At 43.0% G+C, this 16,930-nt stretch overlaps 1 protein-coding gene and 1 long non-coding RNA gene across 19 annotated transcripts in view; one reads left to right on the top strand and one right to left on the bottom strand.

Annotated features, from left to right (window-relative positions):
- KIAA1217 (KIAA1217 ortholog) overlaps positions 1-16,930 on the top strand; it is a 433,991-nt gene that overhangs the window by 384,746 nt on the left and 32,315 nt on the right. For 14 of the 18 annotated variants that reach the window (XM_077896782.1, XM_077896784.1, XM_077896783.1 and 11 more), the window contains 3 exons: positions 2,741-2,845; positions 3,354-3,403; positions 9,449-9,615. In XM_077896782.1, the coding sequence (XP_077752908.1) occupies positions 2,741-2,845; positions 3,354-3,403; positions 9,449-9,615 (322 nt within the window). The remainder of the gene's footprint in view (positions 1-2,740; positions 2,846-3,353; positions 3,404-9,448; positions 9,616-16,930) is intronic. The other 4 variants (XM_077896787.1, XM_077896786.1, XM_077896789.1 and 1 more) reach the window with 1 other exon arrangement.
- On the bottom strand, positions 2,797-12,736 carry LOC144313665 (uncharacterized). The gene is made up of 4 exons (XR_013379290.1): positions 12,465-12,736; positions 10,195-11,731; positions 5,382-5,790; positions 2,797-3,764 (listed from the first exon to the last, which is right to left on the bottom strand). It is a non-coding gene; the product is annotated as an uncharacterized LOC144313665 (long non-coding RNA).

The raw sequence follows: 16,930 nt of genomic DNA, 5'->3' as shown, positions 1-16,930 counted from the left end.
TCTCTGCATCCTAAAACCTGTCTGGGGGAAGCCCAGTGAGAAGCCAAGTACCCATTGAGCCAAGGAAAAGGCCAAAGGCATGTATGAAGCCCTGTGGAAGCCTGTGTGGAGAGGACCCAACCAGTGCTGTGACATCCTGCACTTATTACATGGTGATGAGGCCACTGAAGGGCAGTGTTCTGAACCTGGAATGTTTCAGGGGCTTTGCTTGGTTTTTAATGCTGCCGCCCTCCTTTGTTAAATCAGGTAATGAAAGCTGTTGACCGGAGAGAGCCTTCAGAAAAAACACTGATTAAACCCTAATCAGAGCCTATGTTGGAATCCCTTCTGTCATTTCCGCCCGTCAGATTCTCATTTAATCTCTGCAGTCATTGCCTTACCTATTTCTCAACATTGCTCTCATCTGTATCTGGATCGGTGGTCACTGTGCCTTCCTATCTACCCTCTAGCTTCACAGACTCCTTTAAGCCACTTCCCAACCAAAGCTGCCACTTAAAGAAGGAAGGAAGGAAGGATTCCTTTGCATTTGCCTAGGATTGAGTAAGAGCAGTGAACTAGTACCATGTCAAGGAGGTCTGAACGCACTTCCACTCAGTCACGCGCTTGACTCCAGCATTACTGTGGGAAGGATGGGGGGCACTAGACAACTTTCTTCGAGTGCTCAGCACATCTGCTGGGTGTCATTCATTTACCAAAAAACCATTTGTCTAAGTTTATGTCCCCCACATGGCAGGTGGCATGATCACCCACCACCATCTTTTCTTTGCCCCTTGGGTCTGATAAACTTGGGATTTCTACTGGATGTTTACTAACCTGATTTCCTGATTGGGATTTCGTACTAAGTTCTCTGTTTGGCACATGCACTGTCTTATGGCAGAGAGGAGGCCAAAAGCCCAGGTAAGACTCAAAATGCTTGGCAACTCAGAAGTTAAGCCTTCATTACTCTGCCTGGAAACAACTGGAAAGTCACTCCATGGAATCTCTATGTGTGATTTCTTCTCTCCACACCAGTAGAACAAAGAAATCATACTATTAACTCTCCAGTTGGGTATTTTTTCCTTACTGTGTTTACAACCAGTAACTATTCAGCCTGCATGACTTCCATCCAAGAAACTCAGTATTGTGACAGAACCATCCATTTTAAAATAAAGAAAATGCCTGGAATTCTAAAGCCAGAAACTTGTAATTGTGAAATTAAGCTCAGTGTTTCATAGAGCACTAAGGGTTATACTCCCAAGGCAAAAACACAAGGCCAAAAGATTGTGTATGGACAAAATTACCCTTGAAAATCCTCTTGATTGTACAGACTTACAGATACATCATCAGTCATTTAGTCCAACTTAACCAGTTATTTTTTTTTTTTTTCTAGTGAAGGAATAGTCCACCGTGATTTTTCCCACTGGATACCAGATAAAGAAGTTGGCTTGTGTTTAAAAGCCACGGTGTATGAATATGAATATACTGTTTGTAGTACAGGAATCACCATTGCTAACACTACCAGGGGCACATAGGGTGTAGACCCGCAGTGAGGAGTGGGGTCACTTCTCTGTCTCAAGCTGACACCTGCTATGACCCCTGTGGATGGGGTACGTTGGCAGCTGAGGTACCTGCACTATTCAAACCATTCACAGCTCTGTCCCTTGTATTGCTTGAAACTACCACATGTGTATAATCGAATTCACATGCAGTGACCTCTGCACTGCCCATTCATCCTTAGTGGGGAGAGGTCACTTTGTTGTGGTAATGTTTTTATCATGTGGTGAAAATAATGGTAATACTGTGAAATTGCTATTGTCCAGGGTATAGAAACGTGAACCTATTTCAAAAGCCAGACTAGGGATCCCTGGGTGACGCAGCGGTTTGGCGCCTGCCTTTGGCCCAGGGCGCGATCCTGGAGACCCGGGATCGAATCCCACGTCGGGCTCCTGGTGCATGGAGCGTGCTTCTCCCTCTGCCTGTGTCTCTGCCTCTCTCTCTCTCTGTCTCTGTGTGACTATCATAAATAAATAAAAATTAAAAAAAAAAAAAGCCAGACTATTTGTGATGTAGCAGCAGCGAGCCCTGAACAGAGAGGCACAGTATCTGTGCATGGTGCATCACTGAGAGGATTTTTCATTTGTGTCTTGAGATGGTCAAATTGTCAGGGATGTTTGTCTTCCTGCTTGATTCTGTAGAAGTCCCCAGGTTAAGGTTCCTATGGCAGCCAGACATTGATTCCAATCATATTTTTTCTTAAGAGACATTCATTTGCGTTGCTCTTGGGCTATGAAACAATTATTACTCCACACTCCACAAACATCTCCATCACTGACACTGAAACCTGGCAACGGCCTCCCAGCTGATGAGTACCGCTTGGAAGTCTGTGCCACCAGGCCACAGCTGGCCTAGGACACCACTGACACCAGAGACAAAATTGCGAATGCAGGGCAGAAAGTCGCAAGAACACTCCGGGCAAACAATTATTTCAGAAGGAGGCACTTCTCAGTTTTCCGGGAGGCCTGTGCTCACTCATCTTTCTGGTGTTTTTTCAGTGAGATCATTGGGTTAATATTAAACTCTAATCATCGAATCTGGAACTCAGCGGGGATCTGCAGGCTTTTCACATTCCCCGGAGCCAGGATGGGGTGAACTTTGGCAGCCAACTAGGTGGTACATTTTATAACCCTCAGGTGATCATTCACCTAGACAAACCAGTCTGAAAGTCAATATAGCTTTAACAAACAATTCTCTTGTTTTACAGAGAGAGGATGCAAGCCATGGAGAAACAGATTGCCAGTTTAACTGGCCTGGTTCAGTCTGCGCTTTTTAAAGGGCCCATTACAAGTAATAGCAAAGATGCATCTAGGTAAAAAGAAGAAAGCAAACCAATGAAAATAATTCAATCTGTTTCTCTTTAATCATTAAGATAATTCATTCATTGAAATTCGTTTTCTTGTAATCATTTCAAGGCTGAAAATATTACCATCTCTATGAATCATGGTTTGTTTGTTTGTTTTTCCTTCTTGTAATTCTTGGCCGAAGGTCACACTTTGGCCCAAGAAGGGGAAATGGGCTTCCCAGTGCATGTGGCTTCATGGACCACTGCGCAGTGCCTGCAAGTGCCATCCACTTGTCTCCACGTCCACCTCATTTGAAAGTCATGAGCGCTGCTCAGCTGCATTCCACCAGCAGTGTCAGATGCACACCTGGGAAGCCTCTTCCATCCCGGCCAATAGTGATGCTGATGCTAAAATGCCCTCATTGCTTGATACCATCACTAGCTGCTGCTAATTGCTTCGAATAGTGAATGGAAGGGGGAAAAAAATGGAGGCTTTTGAAAACTGTATAGCTGACTCTCTTTTTCTTTTATTCAGCGAGAAAATGATGAAAACCACAGCCAGTAAGAGCCACACGGATAGTGCAGGTAAGTGTTCTTTGGAGCCTCCAAGGGCTGCCTTTGATTAGCTTTGGCTGGTTTCAGAGCATTTAATCTTCCTCTAGGACACCTAATTGGTGTGATTTCAGAGGCTTTCTGGATAACCCCACCACACTGTCCCTGCTTAATGCTGAAACTCCAGATTAGTCATTAATTAATTTGGAGGGGGGTGTGTGTGGCCTAAACTCTTCTTGTCCTCTCCTCTCCATTCAGCCTTTATTCATTCATTCACTCTTCTTTCATTTATTCCTGTATATGGCCCTACATCCAAAAAATATATATGTGTCTGTCACTGGGCAGGGACAATGGGCATCATTTGGATAAGGCTGCCTCCCTGGAATTCTTAAGCCTGTGGGGAAAACAGATACAGAACAAGTAATTATGAGCACAGGGTGAATGTTTAACCAACAGATCTAGCCTAGACCAAGACATTGCCCTGAGGAAGTAACACAGGCTGAGGCACAAAGGATGAATGGGACTTAGGTGAGTGAGGAGAGAGGAGAGCCACTGGGGAGAGGGGGAGGATTGTGCAAATGCTGTGGTAAGGAATTTAAATAATATTCTAAGTGCAAAGTGAAGCCATTGGAAGGTTTTACAGTGAGGAAGGACCTCAGCTCAACTACAGAATGGGAATGGACCAGAAGGGTGCCAGTGGTCAAGGTGGAAGAGAAGGTATGCTCGTACCAGGGCCAGCTTTTTAAATGCTGGCATCCCCCAGAAGAAACCCCAATTATATTCCCAGTGGAGTTCACCAATATCCAGGTATATTTGATGTCTATCTTATACCGCAAGCTCAAGGTGGGCCTCCTCTCAAGAATAGGAGATCTTCCCTTGTATTGGATTAGAAATCAAAATCATTACCAGGGACATGTTCAGCTACTGAATTACACAGGAAGCATGTGACCAGTTGGTGTAACCCCTAATTTGGGGAAGCCACAGAGTGTTGGGCAGCATGGTAGAGTGGATAGGGCTTGGGACTACAGTTGAGACATCTGCTAGACCTGGTTCCACCCTAGCTAAGTTTGGGCAGTTCAGCTTTAAAACTATCAAGGCTGGGCGTCCAGCATTTCCAATCCTCATGAGATTTGTTGGCTTTCTTAGAAATTAATCAGTGACCTTGGCGGCAGCCAGAGAATTATTTCGCAGAAATTGCTAAACTTGTCTTCAGGCTAGCTGCCAGTTTGTTTGGAAGACGTTGATTCGTTCATTTATTTTCTCATCTATTATGAACTCAAGAGGGAAAAAGGAATCTATTTGAACTCAGAAAAACAGACAGTGGAATGGCGGTCAGCAGGGGCGGAAGGTTGGGAGAAATCTGGAGGGTATTGGGTCAAAACTACCAACTTCCAATTACAAGATGAACAAGTTTTGGGGAAATCTAATGTACCTCGTTGTGATTATAGGGAACAATTCCTAACTATATACTTGGAAGTTGCCAAGAGAGTAGGTCTTAAATGTTCTCACCACAAAAAGGAAATGGCAATTATGGGACATATGATGGATGTGTGAGCTAACACTATGGTAATAATCATATTGTAATATGTAAGTATATCAAATCAATACATAGTGCATCTGAAAGTTACACAATGTTTTGTGTCAATTATGTGTCAGTGAAGCTGAGGAGAATAGAGAATGTCTACTGAGAACAACCTTCCATGCCTCTGGATTCTATTCTAGGAAATAAGTGCCTGATACCATTGTTCTAATCAAGATGCTCAGGCTCTTTTATACTCTCCTTTTATTCCTTTTCACTTTTGCTAACATCATCGTCATCATCATCATCATGGGAAACACCTTAGTGTGTGTTTCCCATGGACCAGGCACTGTCCTGAGTGCTTTCCATGCCCAAACTCATTAGCTCCCCATGCATCTTCAGAGGATGGATCCCGTTGTTATTTCCATGTTCCCAATGAGAAGACTAAACACGTGTCCGCACATCCAACACACACCCACATGGTCCACCCACCTGTCATTTTAGCTCATTCTTTGGTGTTGAGGTGCCCTCGTCTCTTTAAAGATATGTAGGCTGTTTCATCTCTTTGGTGTGAAAAAAATTTGTAAGTGTCTCTATTGGGGCGAGGAGAAAGAAGCAGGTGTAATATCCTTGGGATGCAGTTGCCAGGGTGGAATCAGTAGGTCCAGAGGGATGAACATGGGTAGCACTGGCAACAGATCAGTTTTCTCCTCCGTGAGGCTGAGCCAGTTCACGATGGCACCGACAACTGCACATGCATTGTTGCCTGCATCTCTGCGGAGTTTGGTCTCTCTCATTCTCCTGTGTCAAGGCTAGATGTGGTCCACAGGGCTTCGGTTGCCATAGCAGCCTTGTACAGTGCACAAAATGTATTAATTCTTCCAGAATCCTAGGAAGTAAGCTACAAGACAAAAAACGTCATCCTTCTGTAGACAAGTACACGGAATTATAGAGAAGTCAGGGAGCTCTTTTGGCCAAGGGTGAATAAAAAAGGGAAAACCAGATTTCCTGTTGCTTTAGGAAGATTGGGTTTATGGCAGCTGTAAGAGAACAGAGGAATCCTTTCATTTTGAAGACATATCATGCATCTTCTGTTGTATATTATATCATTTTGCACGCATAATCCCGTAAGGAAGATGTTAGCCACACCGCTACAGGAGGCACAGCCAGTCCTGCCAGTTCCCAAGCCTGTGTTCTTTCTATCCTGACAGGATACATTAAATTCACATCAAATTTGCATTAATAAGATTCCTATTACAATGTACTTGACCTAAGGCAGATCTGGTAGGAGAGAGGGGGAAGGGCGAAGTGCAGAGAAGGGAGTGAGGTTGTGCAGACTTGTCTGGGAGTGTTGGGAGCAGAAAGCAAGCACCTCCCATGTGGGTGTGGAGAGCACATCCCAGGCCCAGTGCCCCTCGTCTGAAGGGGAACTCATTTGACACTCAGGGTTCCCACCTACCAAATCCAGCTCCATCCATAGATTCTGGGGCCCCTGCCTCTAGGTCTCAGGCTATTGCTGCCAGCCTCAGCTTTTCCACTTGCTGACCCTCCAAGGGGAGGAGGGGAGCCTGGCAGAGGCTGCCCCTGCCCACTCTGCCCAGAGAAATAATAGTTACAGTTAGCCAGAGCGGGGATTCTCTGTGTGCCAGACATTGGGATAAGCAGTTCACATGTGTTTGTTCCATTATCCTACACAATAGCCCATTTACCCATTTTACAGATAAGGAAACTGAGAAAGATGTCACCTTACCTACCCGAGGTCACAAAACTAGGAAGTGGGTACTGAGAACAATTTCCAGGATTCTCGTTTAAATCATTGAGTGGGTAATACTGCCACTGGTTAAAATTAGACCTACAGGGACAGAAAGAAGTTTAGGGAAGATGAAGAGAAATAATGAATTTGACCTGCTTGCAGAAGAGCCCTGGAGCAATGCAAAGGTATTGGTATGAGCTTCCTAGAGGAGAGGAGAAGCTTCCTAGGAAAACATACCAGGATTTAAAGGATTGACTGAGGAAGAAGGAAGTGAGTGATAAAGCCCAGCATCACACCACAGAGGTGTCATGTCAGCCCAGCATCTGTTGGGTGGACACCTGACCACTGGCCATCTTAGAATGAGCCATCCAATGAATGAATCATGGAGTTAGAAATTAGATTTAGTGGATTAGGTTATAGGTGAAGAAATTTTACAAGTCAGTGTAGATTCTATAAAAACATTTGGTGGCAAAGGATACTTTCTACAACCGATGATCAGCATTCAACTCTAATAGATGGTGTGTCAACTCTGGCCCCTCCTCCATGCGGGAGACAGGTAAGGTGCTCTGGTGCCCTCACTGTGTTAGGGAGGAGAGGAGATGTAGAAGGAATGAATGTGTGCCTTCCTTTGGCTAAAGAATAGCAGAACAGTTCTTTAATACCAAATGGGAGGTAGCCAGCTACTAGCTAGCACTGTGTCGTTTTCATTGGAGAAATACCTTGATGGTATCATTTGCCGTGCACGTGATGTATGGTGTCAGTGTGTGTTTGCACGTGCATGTGTGTATACATGCATGTGTGTTGGTGTGCACATGTGCCTATGCTTGTGGGCGTGGAGTGACGCTAAAGTAACCAAACTGAATGTAAAAAAAACTTCTAATTCATTATGATCACCCTCAGAATACTCAGCTTTGAAGGTGCTTGTTAATTCTGACACGCTGGTGTTATCGGAAATGTCACTAGATGTTCTTTTTACTGAAGACCTTCATAGTTGGAGAATGTTCTTTGGAACAGTTGCAGAGATGGCAAATCTTGCTCTGCGGAGGATGATTTCGATTTGACCAAAAGTTGGTCATCACCGTGACCGGTGATGATAAGAATGGCCCGCTAGCTTGTACAAATAACAAACAGCTCTTTGTCTGTCCAACTGGGATTCCTTTGGAAATCCTTAAAATGCTTTTGGTTCTGCCCTCCTGACTTCCCCGAGGGGGCCGTGAGAGGGCTGGGAAGCTGGTTCTGGAGGGTGAGGAACTTGGTGTGCCATCAGCTCTCATTGACATTGCAGAGGGCAAGCAGAAGGACAGCTGTGAGCACTCCCTCGCTCACTGGCATGCCATCTAGTCATCTAGCCCCTGGCAGCCGCTCCACCAAGGCTTGCAGGGCTGTATGTGCAAGGAAGGATTCCCCTGGTTTGCTGAGCCCAGATGGAAGGAGAGGCCACTGTGCTGTATCCACTTCAGAGTATGCAAAGCAGCAACAGGGTTTGGTCCTGGAAGGCCTGCCCAGCCTACTGCAAACCCTCCAATTTGTCCTTTACAGAAAAGAGAGTTAACCAGAAGAGGGGGTGTGTGCGTGCATATGTGGTGTGAACTCAGTCTACTCTGTAGGCCTCTTCCGGAGAACTGCATTGTCCTATAAAAACAATAGCACTTCCTTTTGATTCCTGTACCTTGCTGATCCTGTAAGTGCGACTTGGGATCCTTTTGGAAGCATTTTCCGAAGCACACTTGGTCAAACCAGGCCCTTTCCAGATGGACTTAAAAATCCATGTGGCTTAAGTTGGACCCAAGGAGCACAAGTATGTGGCAGCTAGAAAACTAATTAGGAAGAGTTTTTTTCTGCTACCTTTTTTGATTCCTCTCCTAGAGAATTTTTGAACAATGCCTGATTTTTCTCACTAAAGGAGATGTGAGCAGAAGTCCTGCTTCTTTGGATCTGCAAACCTGAAGGGATTCATGAGAGTACCCTGTTCTTATTACTTGCCCCTTGGTGACTGGGTGAATCTGCCCAGAACTAAGTGCATGTTCTCAGGATACATTTGCCTGCAGGAAGTAGTCATGTAAGCACCCTGTGTTAGGTCCCAGAATTTTAAAAAATATTTATCTGGGGACCCCTGGGTGGCGCAGCGGTTTGGTGCCTGCCTTTGGCCCAGGGCGCGATCCTGGAGACCTGGGATCGAATCCCACATCGGGCTCCCGGTGCATGGAGCCTGCTTCTCCCTCTGCCTGTGTCTCTGCCTCTCATTCTCTCTCTCTCTCTCTCTCTCTGTGTGACTATCATAAATAAATAAAAATTTAAAAAAATAAAAAATAAAAAATATTTATCTATTATAAAATTATAGATATTCACTATGCAGATTTAAAAATAAAAAAGTGCTAATAAAAAAATTTAAGAACTCAGGGTGCCTGGATGGCTCAGTCAGTTGGGTAACTGATCCTTGATTGATTCTTGATCTCAGCTCAGGTCCCAACCTCACAGTCATGAGTTCAAGCCCTGCATTGGGCTCCACATCCAGAGTAGAGCCTACTGAAAAAAAAAATTGTACATACTGCTCTGCGATCTGCCTTCTAGAATGTGACATATACAGACTACAAACTATAATTTTGCATGAATGTTCCATAATTTAGACCCAGTTTGTTTGTTTGTTTGTTTGTTTGTTTGTTTATTGCCATTTAGAGGACCAACATAATTTAAAATTTTTTTCATACTGAAGGAGTTACCAGTAATCTGTATTGGGATGGGACTCAGAGCCTTGACTTTCCTTTCTGGGATGGTTCTTAGGTTTTTGGCTCCTCTTTTCTCCTAGGAACGCTCCATGTTTCTGGAGGGAAGACTCTCAGTGCTCTGGAGTCCTCCGGGCCACCCAGCCAGCCCCTGCCTGCCAGCACCTCGGCCATCCACATGAGCCTGCTCGACATGAGGCGGAATGTGGCTGAACTCAGGCTCCAGCTCCAGCAGATGCGACAGCTCCAGGTACCGACCAAATTTTGTGTGGACGATGTCCTCTGTCTTCGTTCCCCAAAGTCAGTTTTCTCCTCCCTGATCACCTCTGACATCCCTAGCCCCTCAGCACCTTCCTGGCGCTCTCTCTACCCTTTGTTCCCAAGAGCTAATTGAAGACCTGAAGAGTAGCCCCATAAAGGCATGGTTTTCTCTCTCACACACATAAAATTGGTCTGGAGCCTCCCACTGCAACTTGAGTCAATCTATAACCACTTCTTGAAGCTAGGCATGCTTTTACACATGAAAAAACCATTAAACATCTGTTTTTTGGAGGAGAGCTGGGAAGAGCAAAGCCTGTGGAGCATTCTAATAGCCAGTTAAGACTTCCTGCTTACAGTGTTTCGGCTCCTTGCCCCTCCTCAGTGAGAAGGCGCAGAGGTGTGACAGGCTGCACGCTGTTTTTGCAAGGAACCAGCATGTATTTAGAAATGTGAGTTTAGACTAGAAGATGAATTCATAAGATGAATTCAGAGAAGTCATAGTGGAAGATTTGTTGAGAAACACATCTGCATTTTATTTGGATAGGGTGTCCCATAATGGTTTCCTTACCTTTGTCCGTTGTTCAGGAATCTATGAACTATGTAGGATTCGAAGGGGGTGGGGGATGACCCTTTGTGTCACTAATCTTGGTGAATCCGTCCCATCAATCCGATGAAGCACACAAATGTATTGTGTGGTTCTGAGTATAAGGAGTTGGGGTTGGGCATTTCTTTGAGATGGCTTTATGAGACCTTTATGAGATGCTTCCTGTGTCAGCCTCAGGCCCCCCTACCTTGATGGGAGGTTGATCATCGAGGATGTAGTGCTGGCTTAGACTACCCCCAGCCATCTTCCCTGACTTCAGGAAGCTTATAATCTAAACAGCGGGGCGTCTTCAGCTCTCACATCTGAGCTGGTGCCACAGCTTCTCTCTCCTTTCAGCTCACTTGTGGCCTGAGCCCTACATTTGTCACCACCTCATTAAAGCTGAGATGGTGATTTCCTCTCACCCTCCACGTACAAGCAGAACAAACAGAAAGGCAGCAGCTTGAGAGCCCTGACCTGGGGCCTCCACCGTGAATCATGAGCGCTATCAGGACAGACCACATTGCTCGGTGTTCAGGTCCCCAGAGGCTACTGTGTCTCCCAGGCCACGTCCCAGATCTTTTAGACAGCCCACGCAGAGCCATCTCGGGGCTCTTCTGAATCATCACCTGCCACCTTTTCCCCACCTTTCACCTTTCCTTCTCCTTGGTTTGCAGTTTCAAAGACACGTTGCGGTGAAGGGGAGTGTACGGGTTGGGCCGAGGGTGTGTGCTGCGGTGACAAAGTCCAGTGTCCGTGGGGTCCGGGCAGTAACTTAACAAGTGAAGTGGAGGTGGGGCAGTGATGAGTTGGCCTTTCCTCAAAGATGGTCACCACTCTCGGCTCCAGCCACTTCTCAACCTGACACAATTCGAGGCTAGTGGTGTTCGGGAAATAGAGGTTTTATGTGACATTTTTGTATTCATTCTAAAAAAGGTTGGAAAGTAATTAAAAACCAGTCATTTAGTACTCAGCAGGCCAAATGACAAATGTGCAGGCCGGGGATGGGTCTGTCCCATGGCAGGTTCTTCCCTGGGAGTTTTGGAGGGGACACCCCTTCTCCCATGGCTCCTGCCTTCTAATGCCACCTGCTGGCTGTGTGGAAATGATCACTCCTCACTGGACCCTTCCAAGAAAAAAATTCCTAAATATCATTTGTGCTCTTTCCCAAGTGAACATTTGTTGGTATGGGTAAGGGGTGGGGTTGCTTTAGCTTGAGCACCATGCTTCCTCTGAAGTGTGGCACATTTCATGTGGAGGCCGATGTGCGTGGCTGTGGCATCACTCTGGGCTTGTTTGGTTTTCTGGCCAGCTAAGGATGGGAGTCCCCACAACCCGCCACGCCTCCATGGGAACCTTGAACCGTGAGAGCTGAGTTTCCAAATCCTAGCTCCTCAAGAAATGCAGTTCTTCAGTTGAGGTCTGGGAATGCTATTGCCATAGGATTGCTCAGCCTCTTTGGCTTTGAGGGTGTAAAGAAGAGTGAGCCGATGTGCTCTCGAGATTTGAAGTTTGTTGAGGCCTGAAGAGCAGATGCATAGGGAAAAATTAAACATTTTGCTTCCCAACCTGATGGCTATTGTTTCTTTGCATTGTGTCTTTGCATTTCCTGTGTCCCCATCAGCTTTCCAGCCTGTCAGTCCTCTGTCTTACTTTCAGTCAGGGGAGTCTATCTACTTAAGACAAAAACAATTTAGAGTAATTAACCCATCTCGGCACCAGTTCTCCTTTAGCATATGTATTAATACACCAGAAAAGAAGTGCAACCCCAAAGTGATTATAAGTCCAATAATGGAACTATCATTAGAGATATACGAAACTCCGTAGAATAGTCTCCAAAGAACAAAAATTGAATTAGAAATTCAAATGTTCTTTGAACTGTGTTATAAAATAGTGAAACTGAATGAAATCTTTTGTGCTTGGCAACCGGCTCCAGTAATTAGATAATTACATCACTGGAAAATCCTAGACTGTAGAGCATATCCTATTTGAGCATTTTATTTTCAGAATTGATGGATTATTCTCAGAAATAGAAATTGGATGAGGACACAGTGGGATGGGTAGTTTAAATAGAGCAAAAAGAATGTCAAGGGAGGCAAAAAGAGCCTAAGCAAAAGATGAAGAAGACCACTAAAACTCTTTTCATGCAATTCCCTCCTCTCCAATTTCACATGAATTATTGGTCTAAGAGAGTGGTTCTCAATCCTAGCTACCTATTAGAATCCCCCCCTGAGGCCTTAACAAAATATCAGTACCTGAATACCACTGCCAGAGTCTGACTTCATTGGTGTGAACAAGACCAGGCGCTGGTGATTCTAGAATGCTCTGAGGTAAGAACTATTGCACGTGGGTATTATGAATGCTCAGTCCATTTAGACACCTCTTGGAAATATCAAGGTCTCAGTCAACTATCACAAGGGTGAAACAGAAACAGATAAACCTACCACCCTGTAAGTGTGCAAGACACACCCGATGACTTCAAAGCCCTGACTTCAAATGAGGCACCCCATTCACAGTAGCTAATAGAATGTTTTGTCTACTTAGTTATAAAAACTACAAGAGCTATATGGAACTTCTATGTTGTCATGTCCCCATTCTAAGGTAACAGTTGGGTCAGTTCTTAGATGGCAACAATGGACAAAGGAACAGATGAAGATCTTGTACCTAATAATTGCTTCCTTCAGAAGATAATTATCTTTGTCCATTACCTATTCTGGTGTGATTTAGAAAAAGCTTACTTTTCCTAAATGATGAGCTACATGTTTTTTTTTTTCCAAAATGCCACAGTACTTGGATTTTCCCAAAGTAATTCTACATCCACCAAAGAGATTGCAGTTCTTCTGTTTCTCTCTGTGGGCTGAAGGAAGAGATAAGTTTCTAGAAGATATGGTACAAGTTCTGTGAGGGCTACATGAGATTTGGCCTAAAGAGAGAATGGAGATGTCCACTTCTCTAATTCCCACAATTTTCCTGCCTTGGTTCCCTTTTCCTTATTGTGCCCCCTGATAAAGTTTTACAAAATGGGGTTATTCTGAACTTAATGTTCTATTCTTAAGACAACTGAGGATTTACTATGCTATCCTAAGAGAGAAAGGAGGTAAAATACCAACATAAAAAAAAAAAAAAAACTAGCAGTACACAGAGACCTTGTATTTGAAATGATAAAATTCAATACAGTTATTTTAAGGTGCCTTTTTAAATAAGATAGTGCCTTATAGAAATGTGCCAGAGTATCATTTATCTTTTGACATCCCCCCCAAAAAATGATCATGTGACTATGCATCCCTATGCTGAGCAGATCTATTTTTCCTTACTGGGAAGAAATAATTAATGGAACTAGTCAGGGTTTGACAATTAGGCTGCCATACAATGCACCAAGCCTAGATAGACCTTCACACAGAGGCTATCTAAGATGGGGAGTCATCTCCCAGATAACATGTGGTTGTGACTAGGCATCTTATACATTGTTCCCTATAGCCTGGGGAACTTAACAAGATAGTCAGGAATCACTCTGGAGTCTGGCTATCATCATGAAACTCCTTGATTTACAGTACAACCACTATTAAGTGTCACTGCTGGACAGAAAATCAGTCTCACTATATGACACTGTTGGCTGGACTGATAGATTTTACCTAAGAAATTAGGATTCAATATGTGAGGTGGATGCCCATTTTGAGGTGGGTGGAATTAGTTTTAGGTGGTTTCCTAGTCCTGGATGTTGATAAAGACAACTTACTTGATTTAAGTAAATATTTAATGGCCAACAACATTATTTCTGAGCATTTTTATAAAAATGTTAAGGCATAGCATTTAAAATAAATTTATGTTTCCAGAATAAGTGGGTAATTTTAACTGTACTTACCTTCCCACTGTTGACAATTAGAACACTGAAAAAAATTTTAAATATGTGTGAAACAACTATTTCCCAATATTGGATAACAGACAACACAGGATTGTAATCCTTAGGAGTATAGAAGCAAAGGAAGTGAAACCTACACCTGACTCAGCTTTCTGCCTGGCGACACTTTTCAGATCATCATGTAGAAAGGAATGACCCAAGCAGAACACTGATGGTCTAACTCAGGAGATAAAATGAAAGTTTAGAGAGCTGAAACACCTAGAATTTGTGGAGTAGAATACCAAATAAGAGGAAGCTCTGCAGAGAGAAGCCTATATAATATAATCTATGGTCTGTCATTGAATAATAAGCCAAGCATGTGTTGTGTGAAAGACCACCAAGCCAGGCAAAAACAAAATGGGAGGCTCTAAGCTAAAAAATCCCCAGAGCTCACACAGGGCTGGGTACCTTGACAAGCAAGAGTAAAGAGGCTTCATTGATCACCTCGGGCATTCAGTGGAGATCAAAGAAGAACTATGTTCCTGTCTTGGGGATAAACTGGTCCCAGAGTAAAGGCTACCCTAGATTCACCATAACAAAGCTGAAAAGAGTAACTCAACCATCTGCCAGAGCAACTCCACCTGTAATGGAAAACAAAATCTGGAACTGCCTGTCCAGCACTCAATCAAAAATTACTAGACATGTGAAGAAAAATCAGCAAAGACTAATGACAAGAACAGCAGCAAGGACTTGAAGATAGCTATAATAATTATTCTCAAGATTTAAAGAAAAATATGAACACAATGAGACAAGAAATGGAAAGAAACAAAAAATGGATCTACGTGTAACTTTCAAGGCTGAAAAACAATATCTAAATGGACTTTATAGAAGATTTATTACTGGTAAAACAAAATATCAGTTAACTTGAAAACATAGCAGTAGAAGCTGTTCATACTGAAATATAAAGAAAAAAAGATTGAAGAAAATGAATCAAACCTTAATGATTTGTGGAACAATATTAAGTGGTCCAGAGGAAAAGCATAAAATATTAGAAGAAATAATGGCTGGAGTTATTCTAAATATGATGAAAGCTGTAAATCCACAGACCAAAGAAGTTCAATAAACCCCTGGGGGAAGAAAAGGAATTAATAGAAAAGTTTTATAGGCAGCCAGAAGTTGGCAGGGAAAGGACACCTTACTTACAGGGAAATATAAATAAGAATTAACACCAACTTCTCACCAGAGACAAAAGTTAAGTCTGGAAACAATGGAATAATGACATCTTTACAGCATTGAAAGGGAAAAAAAACTCTTCAGAAAATAGAGGACACTAAAAAAAATAAAAAATAAAATAAAATAAATAAAAAAAAAAAACAAAAAAAAAAAAAGAAAATAGAGGACACTTCTCAACTGGCTTTATGAATCTAGCATTACCCTAAGAGCAAAACCAGTCAAAGATATTATAAGAAAAGAAAATATAGACCAATATCCCTCAGGAGAACATATGTAACAAATCCTTAACAAAATATTAGCAATTGAATCCAGCAATATATAAAAAGGATAACATATTATCCTGGTTTTTATCCCGGGAATGCAAGATTATTGTAATATGAAAAAAAGAATCCACATATTTGATCTTATTAAGGTAATAAAGGAAAAAAATCATACCATTTCATTAAATACAGAAAAAAAACCGTGACAAAATTCATTGCTAATGTTAAGAACATTTAACAATCTAGTAGAAGGATGCTTAATCTGGTAAAGGATGTCTGAAAAACCTACAGAAACATAGCTAATGGTGCAGTGCTACACACATTTTCCATAAAATCAGAAATCAGCAAGGAAGGCTGCTTTCACTTCTACTGAATACTGTACTGAATGAAGATCCTAGCCAGTGGAATAAGGCTCAAAAAAGAGAGAAAAGGCATCCCTATAGGAAAGGAAAATTGGCTTTACTCACAAATGGCATGGTTGCCTATGTATAGCATCAAAGGACTACAAAAAGTTGCCACCAGAAATAAGTGAATTAAAGCAAGTTCACCAGAATCAAGTCAATATGCAAACATACAAAGATGTGTTAGCACATACAACATAAATCCATGTAGTTGATTATCCATACAAATGGAGTACCACTCTGCATTAACAAAAATGAACTACTGAAACACATACAAGATCATACTGGATCTCAAAAACTATATACTGAAGGGAAGAAGCCATACCCTAAGGATTACCTACTGTGTAATTTCACGTATATGTCCCTGTAGAACACAAAGAACCCATTTATAGGGACACAGAACAGACTCGTGGTTTCTTTGGGCTGGAGTTTGGGGGGACTAGTTGCAAAGGGTCATGAAGGAGTTTTGTGCATTTAAAATGGGTATATTTCATTTGTAAACTATACTTTAATAGACGGGGTTTTTAATTTTATTTTTTAAAGGTTTTTTATTTATTCATCTGAGAGAGAGAGCATGAGCAGAAGGAGAGGGAGAGAGGGAGTGGGAGAAGCAGACCCCCCCCCCCACTACTGGGCAGGGAGCCCAACATGGGACTTGATCTCAGGACTCCAGGATCATGACCCAAGCTGAAGGCAGACGCTCAACCAACTGAGCCACCCAGGCGCCCCAATAGAAGGTTTTTCAAGTTAATTAAAATGTAGGCATCCTTGCTAAGCAAAAATAAAATGTAATGATATGAACTGCTAATGACTAATTCATTTAAAGCATTTGGAGAGAGATGTTTATCTACATCTTGCCTCAGCTTAGCACTTCACGCGCTGCTGGGATGAACAGGGGAGTCCTGTGTCCTGGGGACCATGGCGGGAACACCAGGCAGGAGGGTGGGGGGCTCGAGGAAAGTAGAAGGAAAACCTGTGCTCACACTTAT

The sequence above is a fragment of the Canis aureus genome, chromosome 5 (assembly GCF_053574225.1).
Source record: "Canis aureus isolate CA01 chromosome 5, VMU_Caureus_v.1.0, whole genome shotgun sequence".
Lineage (NCBI taxonomy): Eukaryota > Metazoa > Chordata > Mammalia > Carnivora > Canidae > Canis > Canis aureus.
This window is presented reverse-complemented; position numbering and strand designations above follow the sequence as displayed.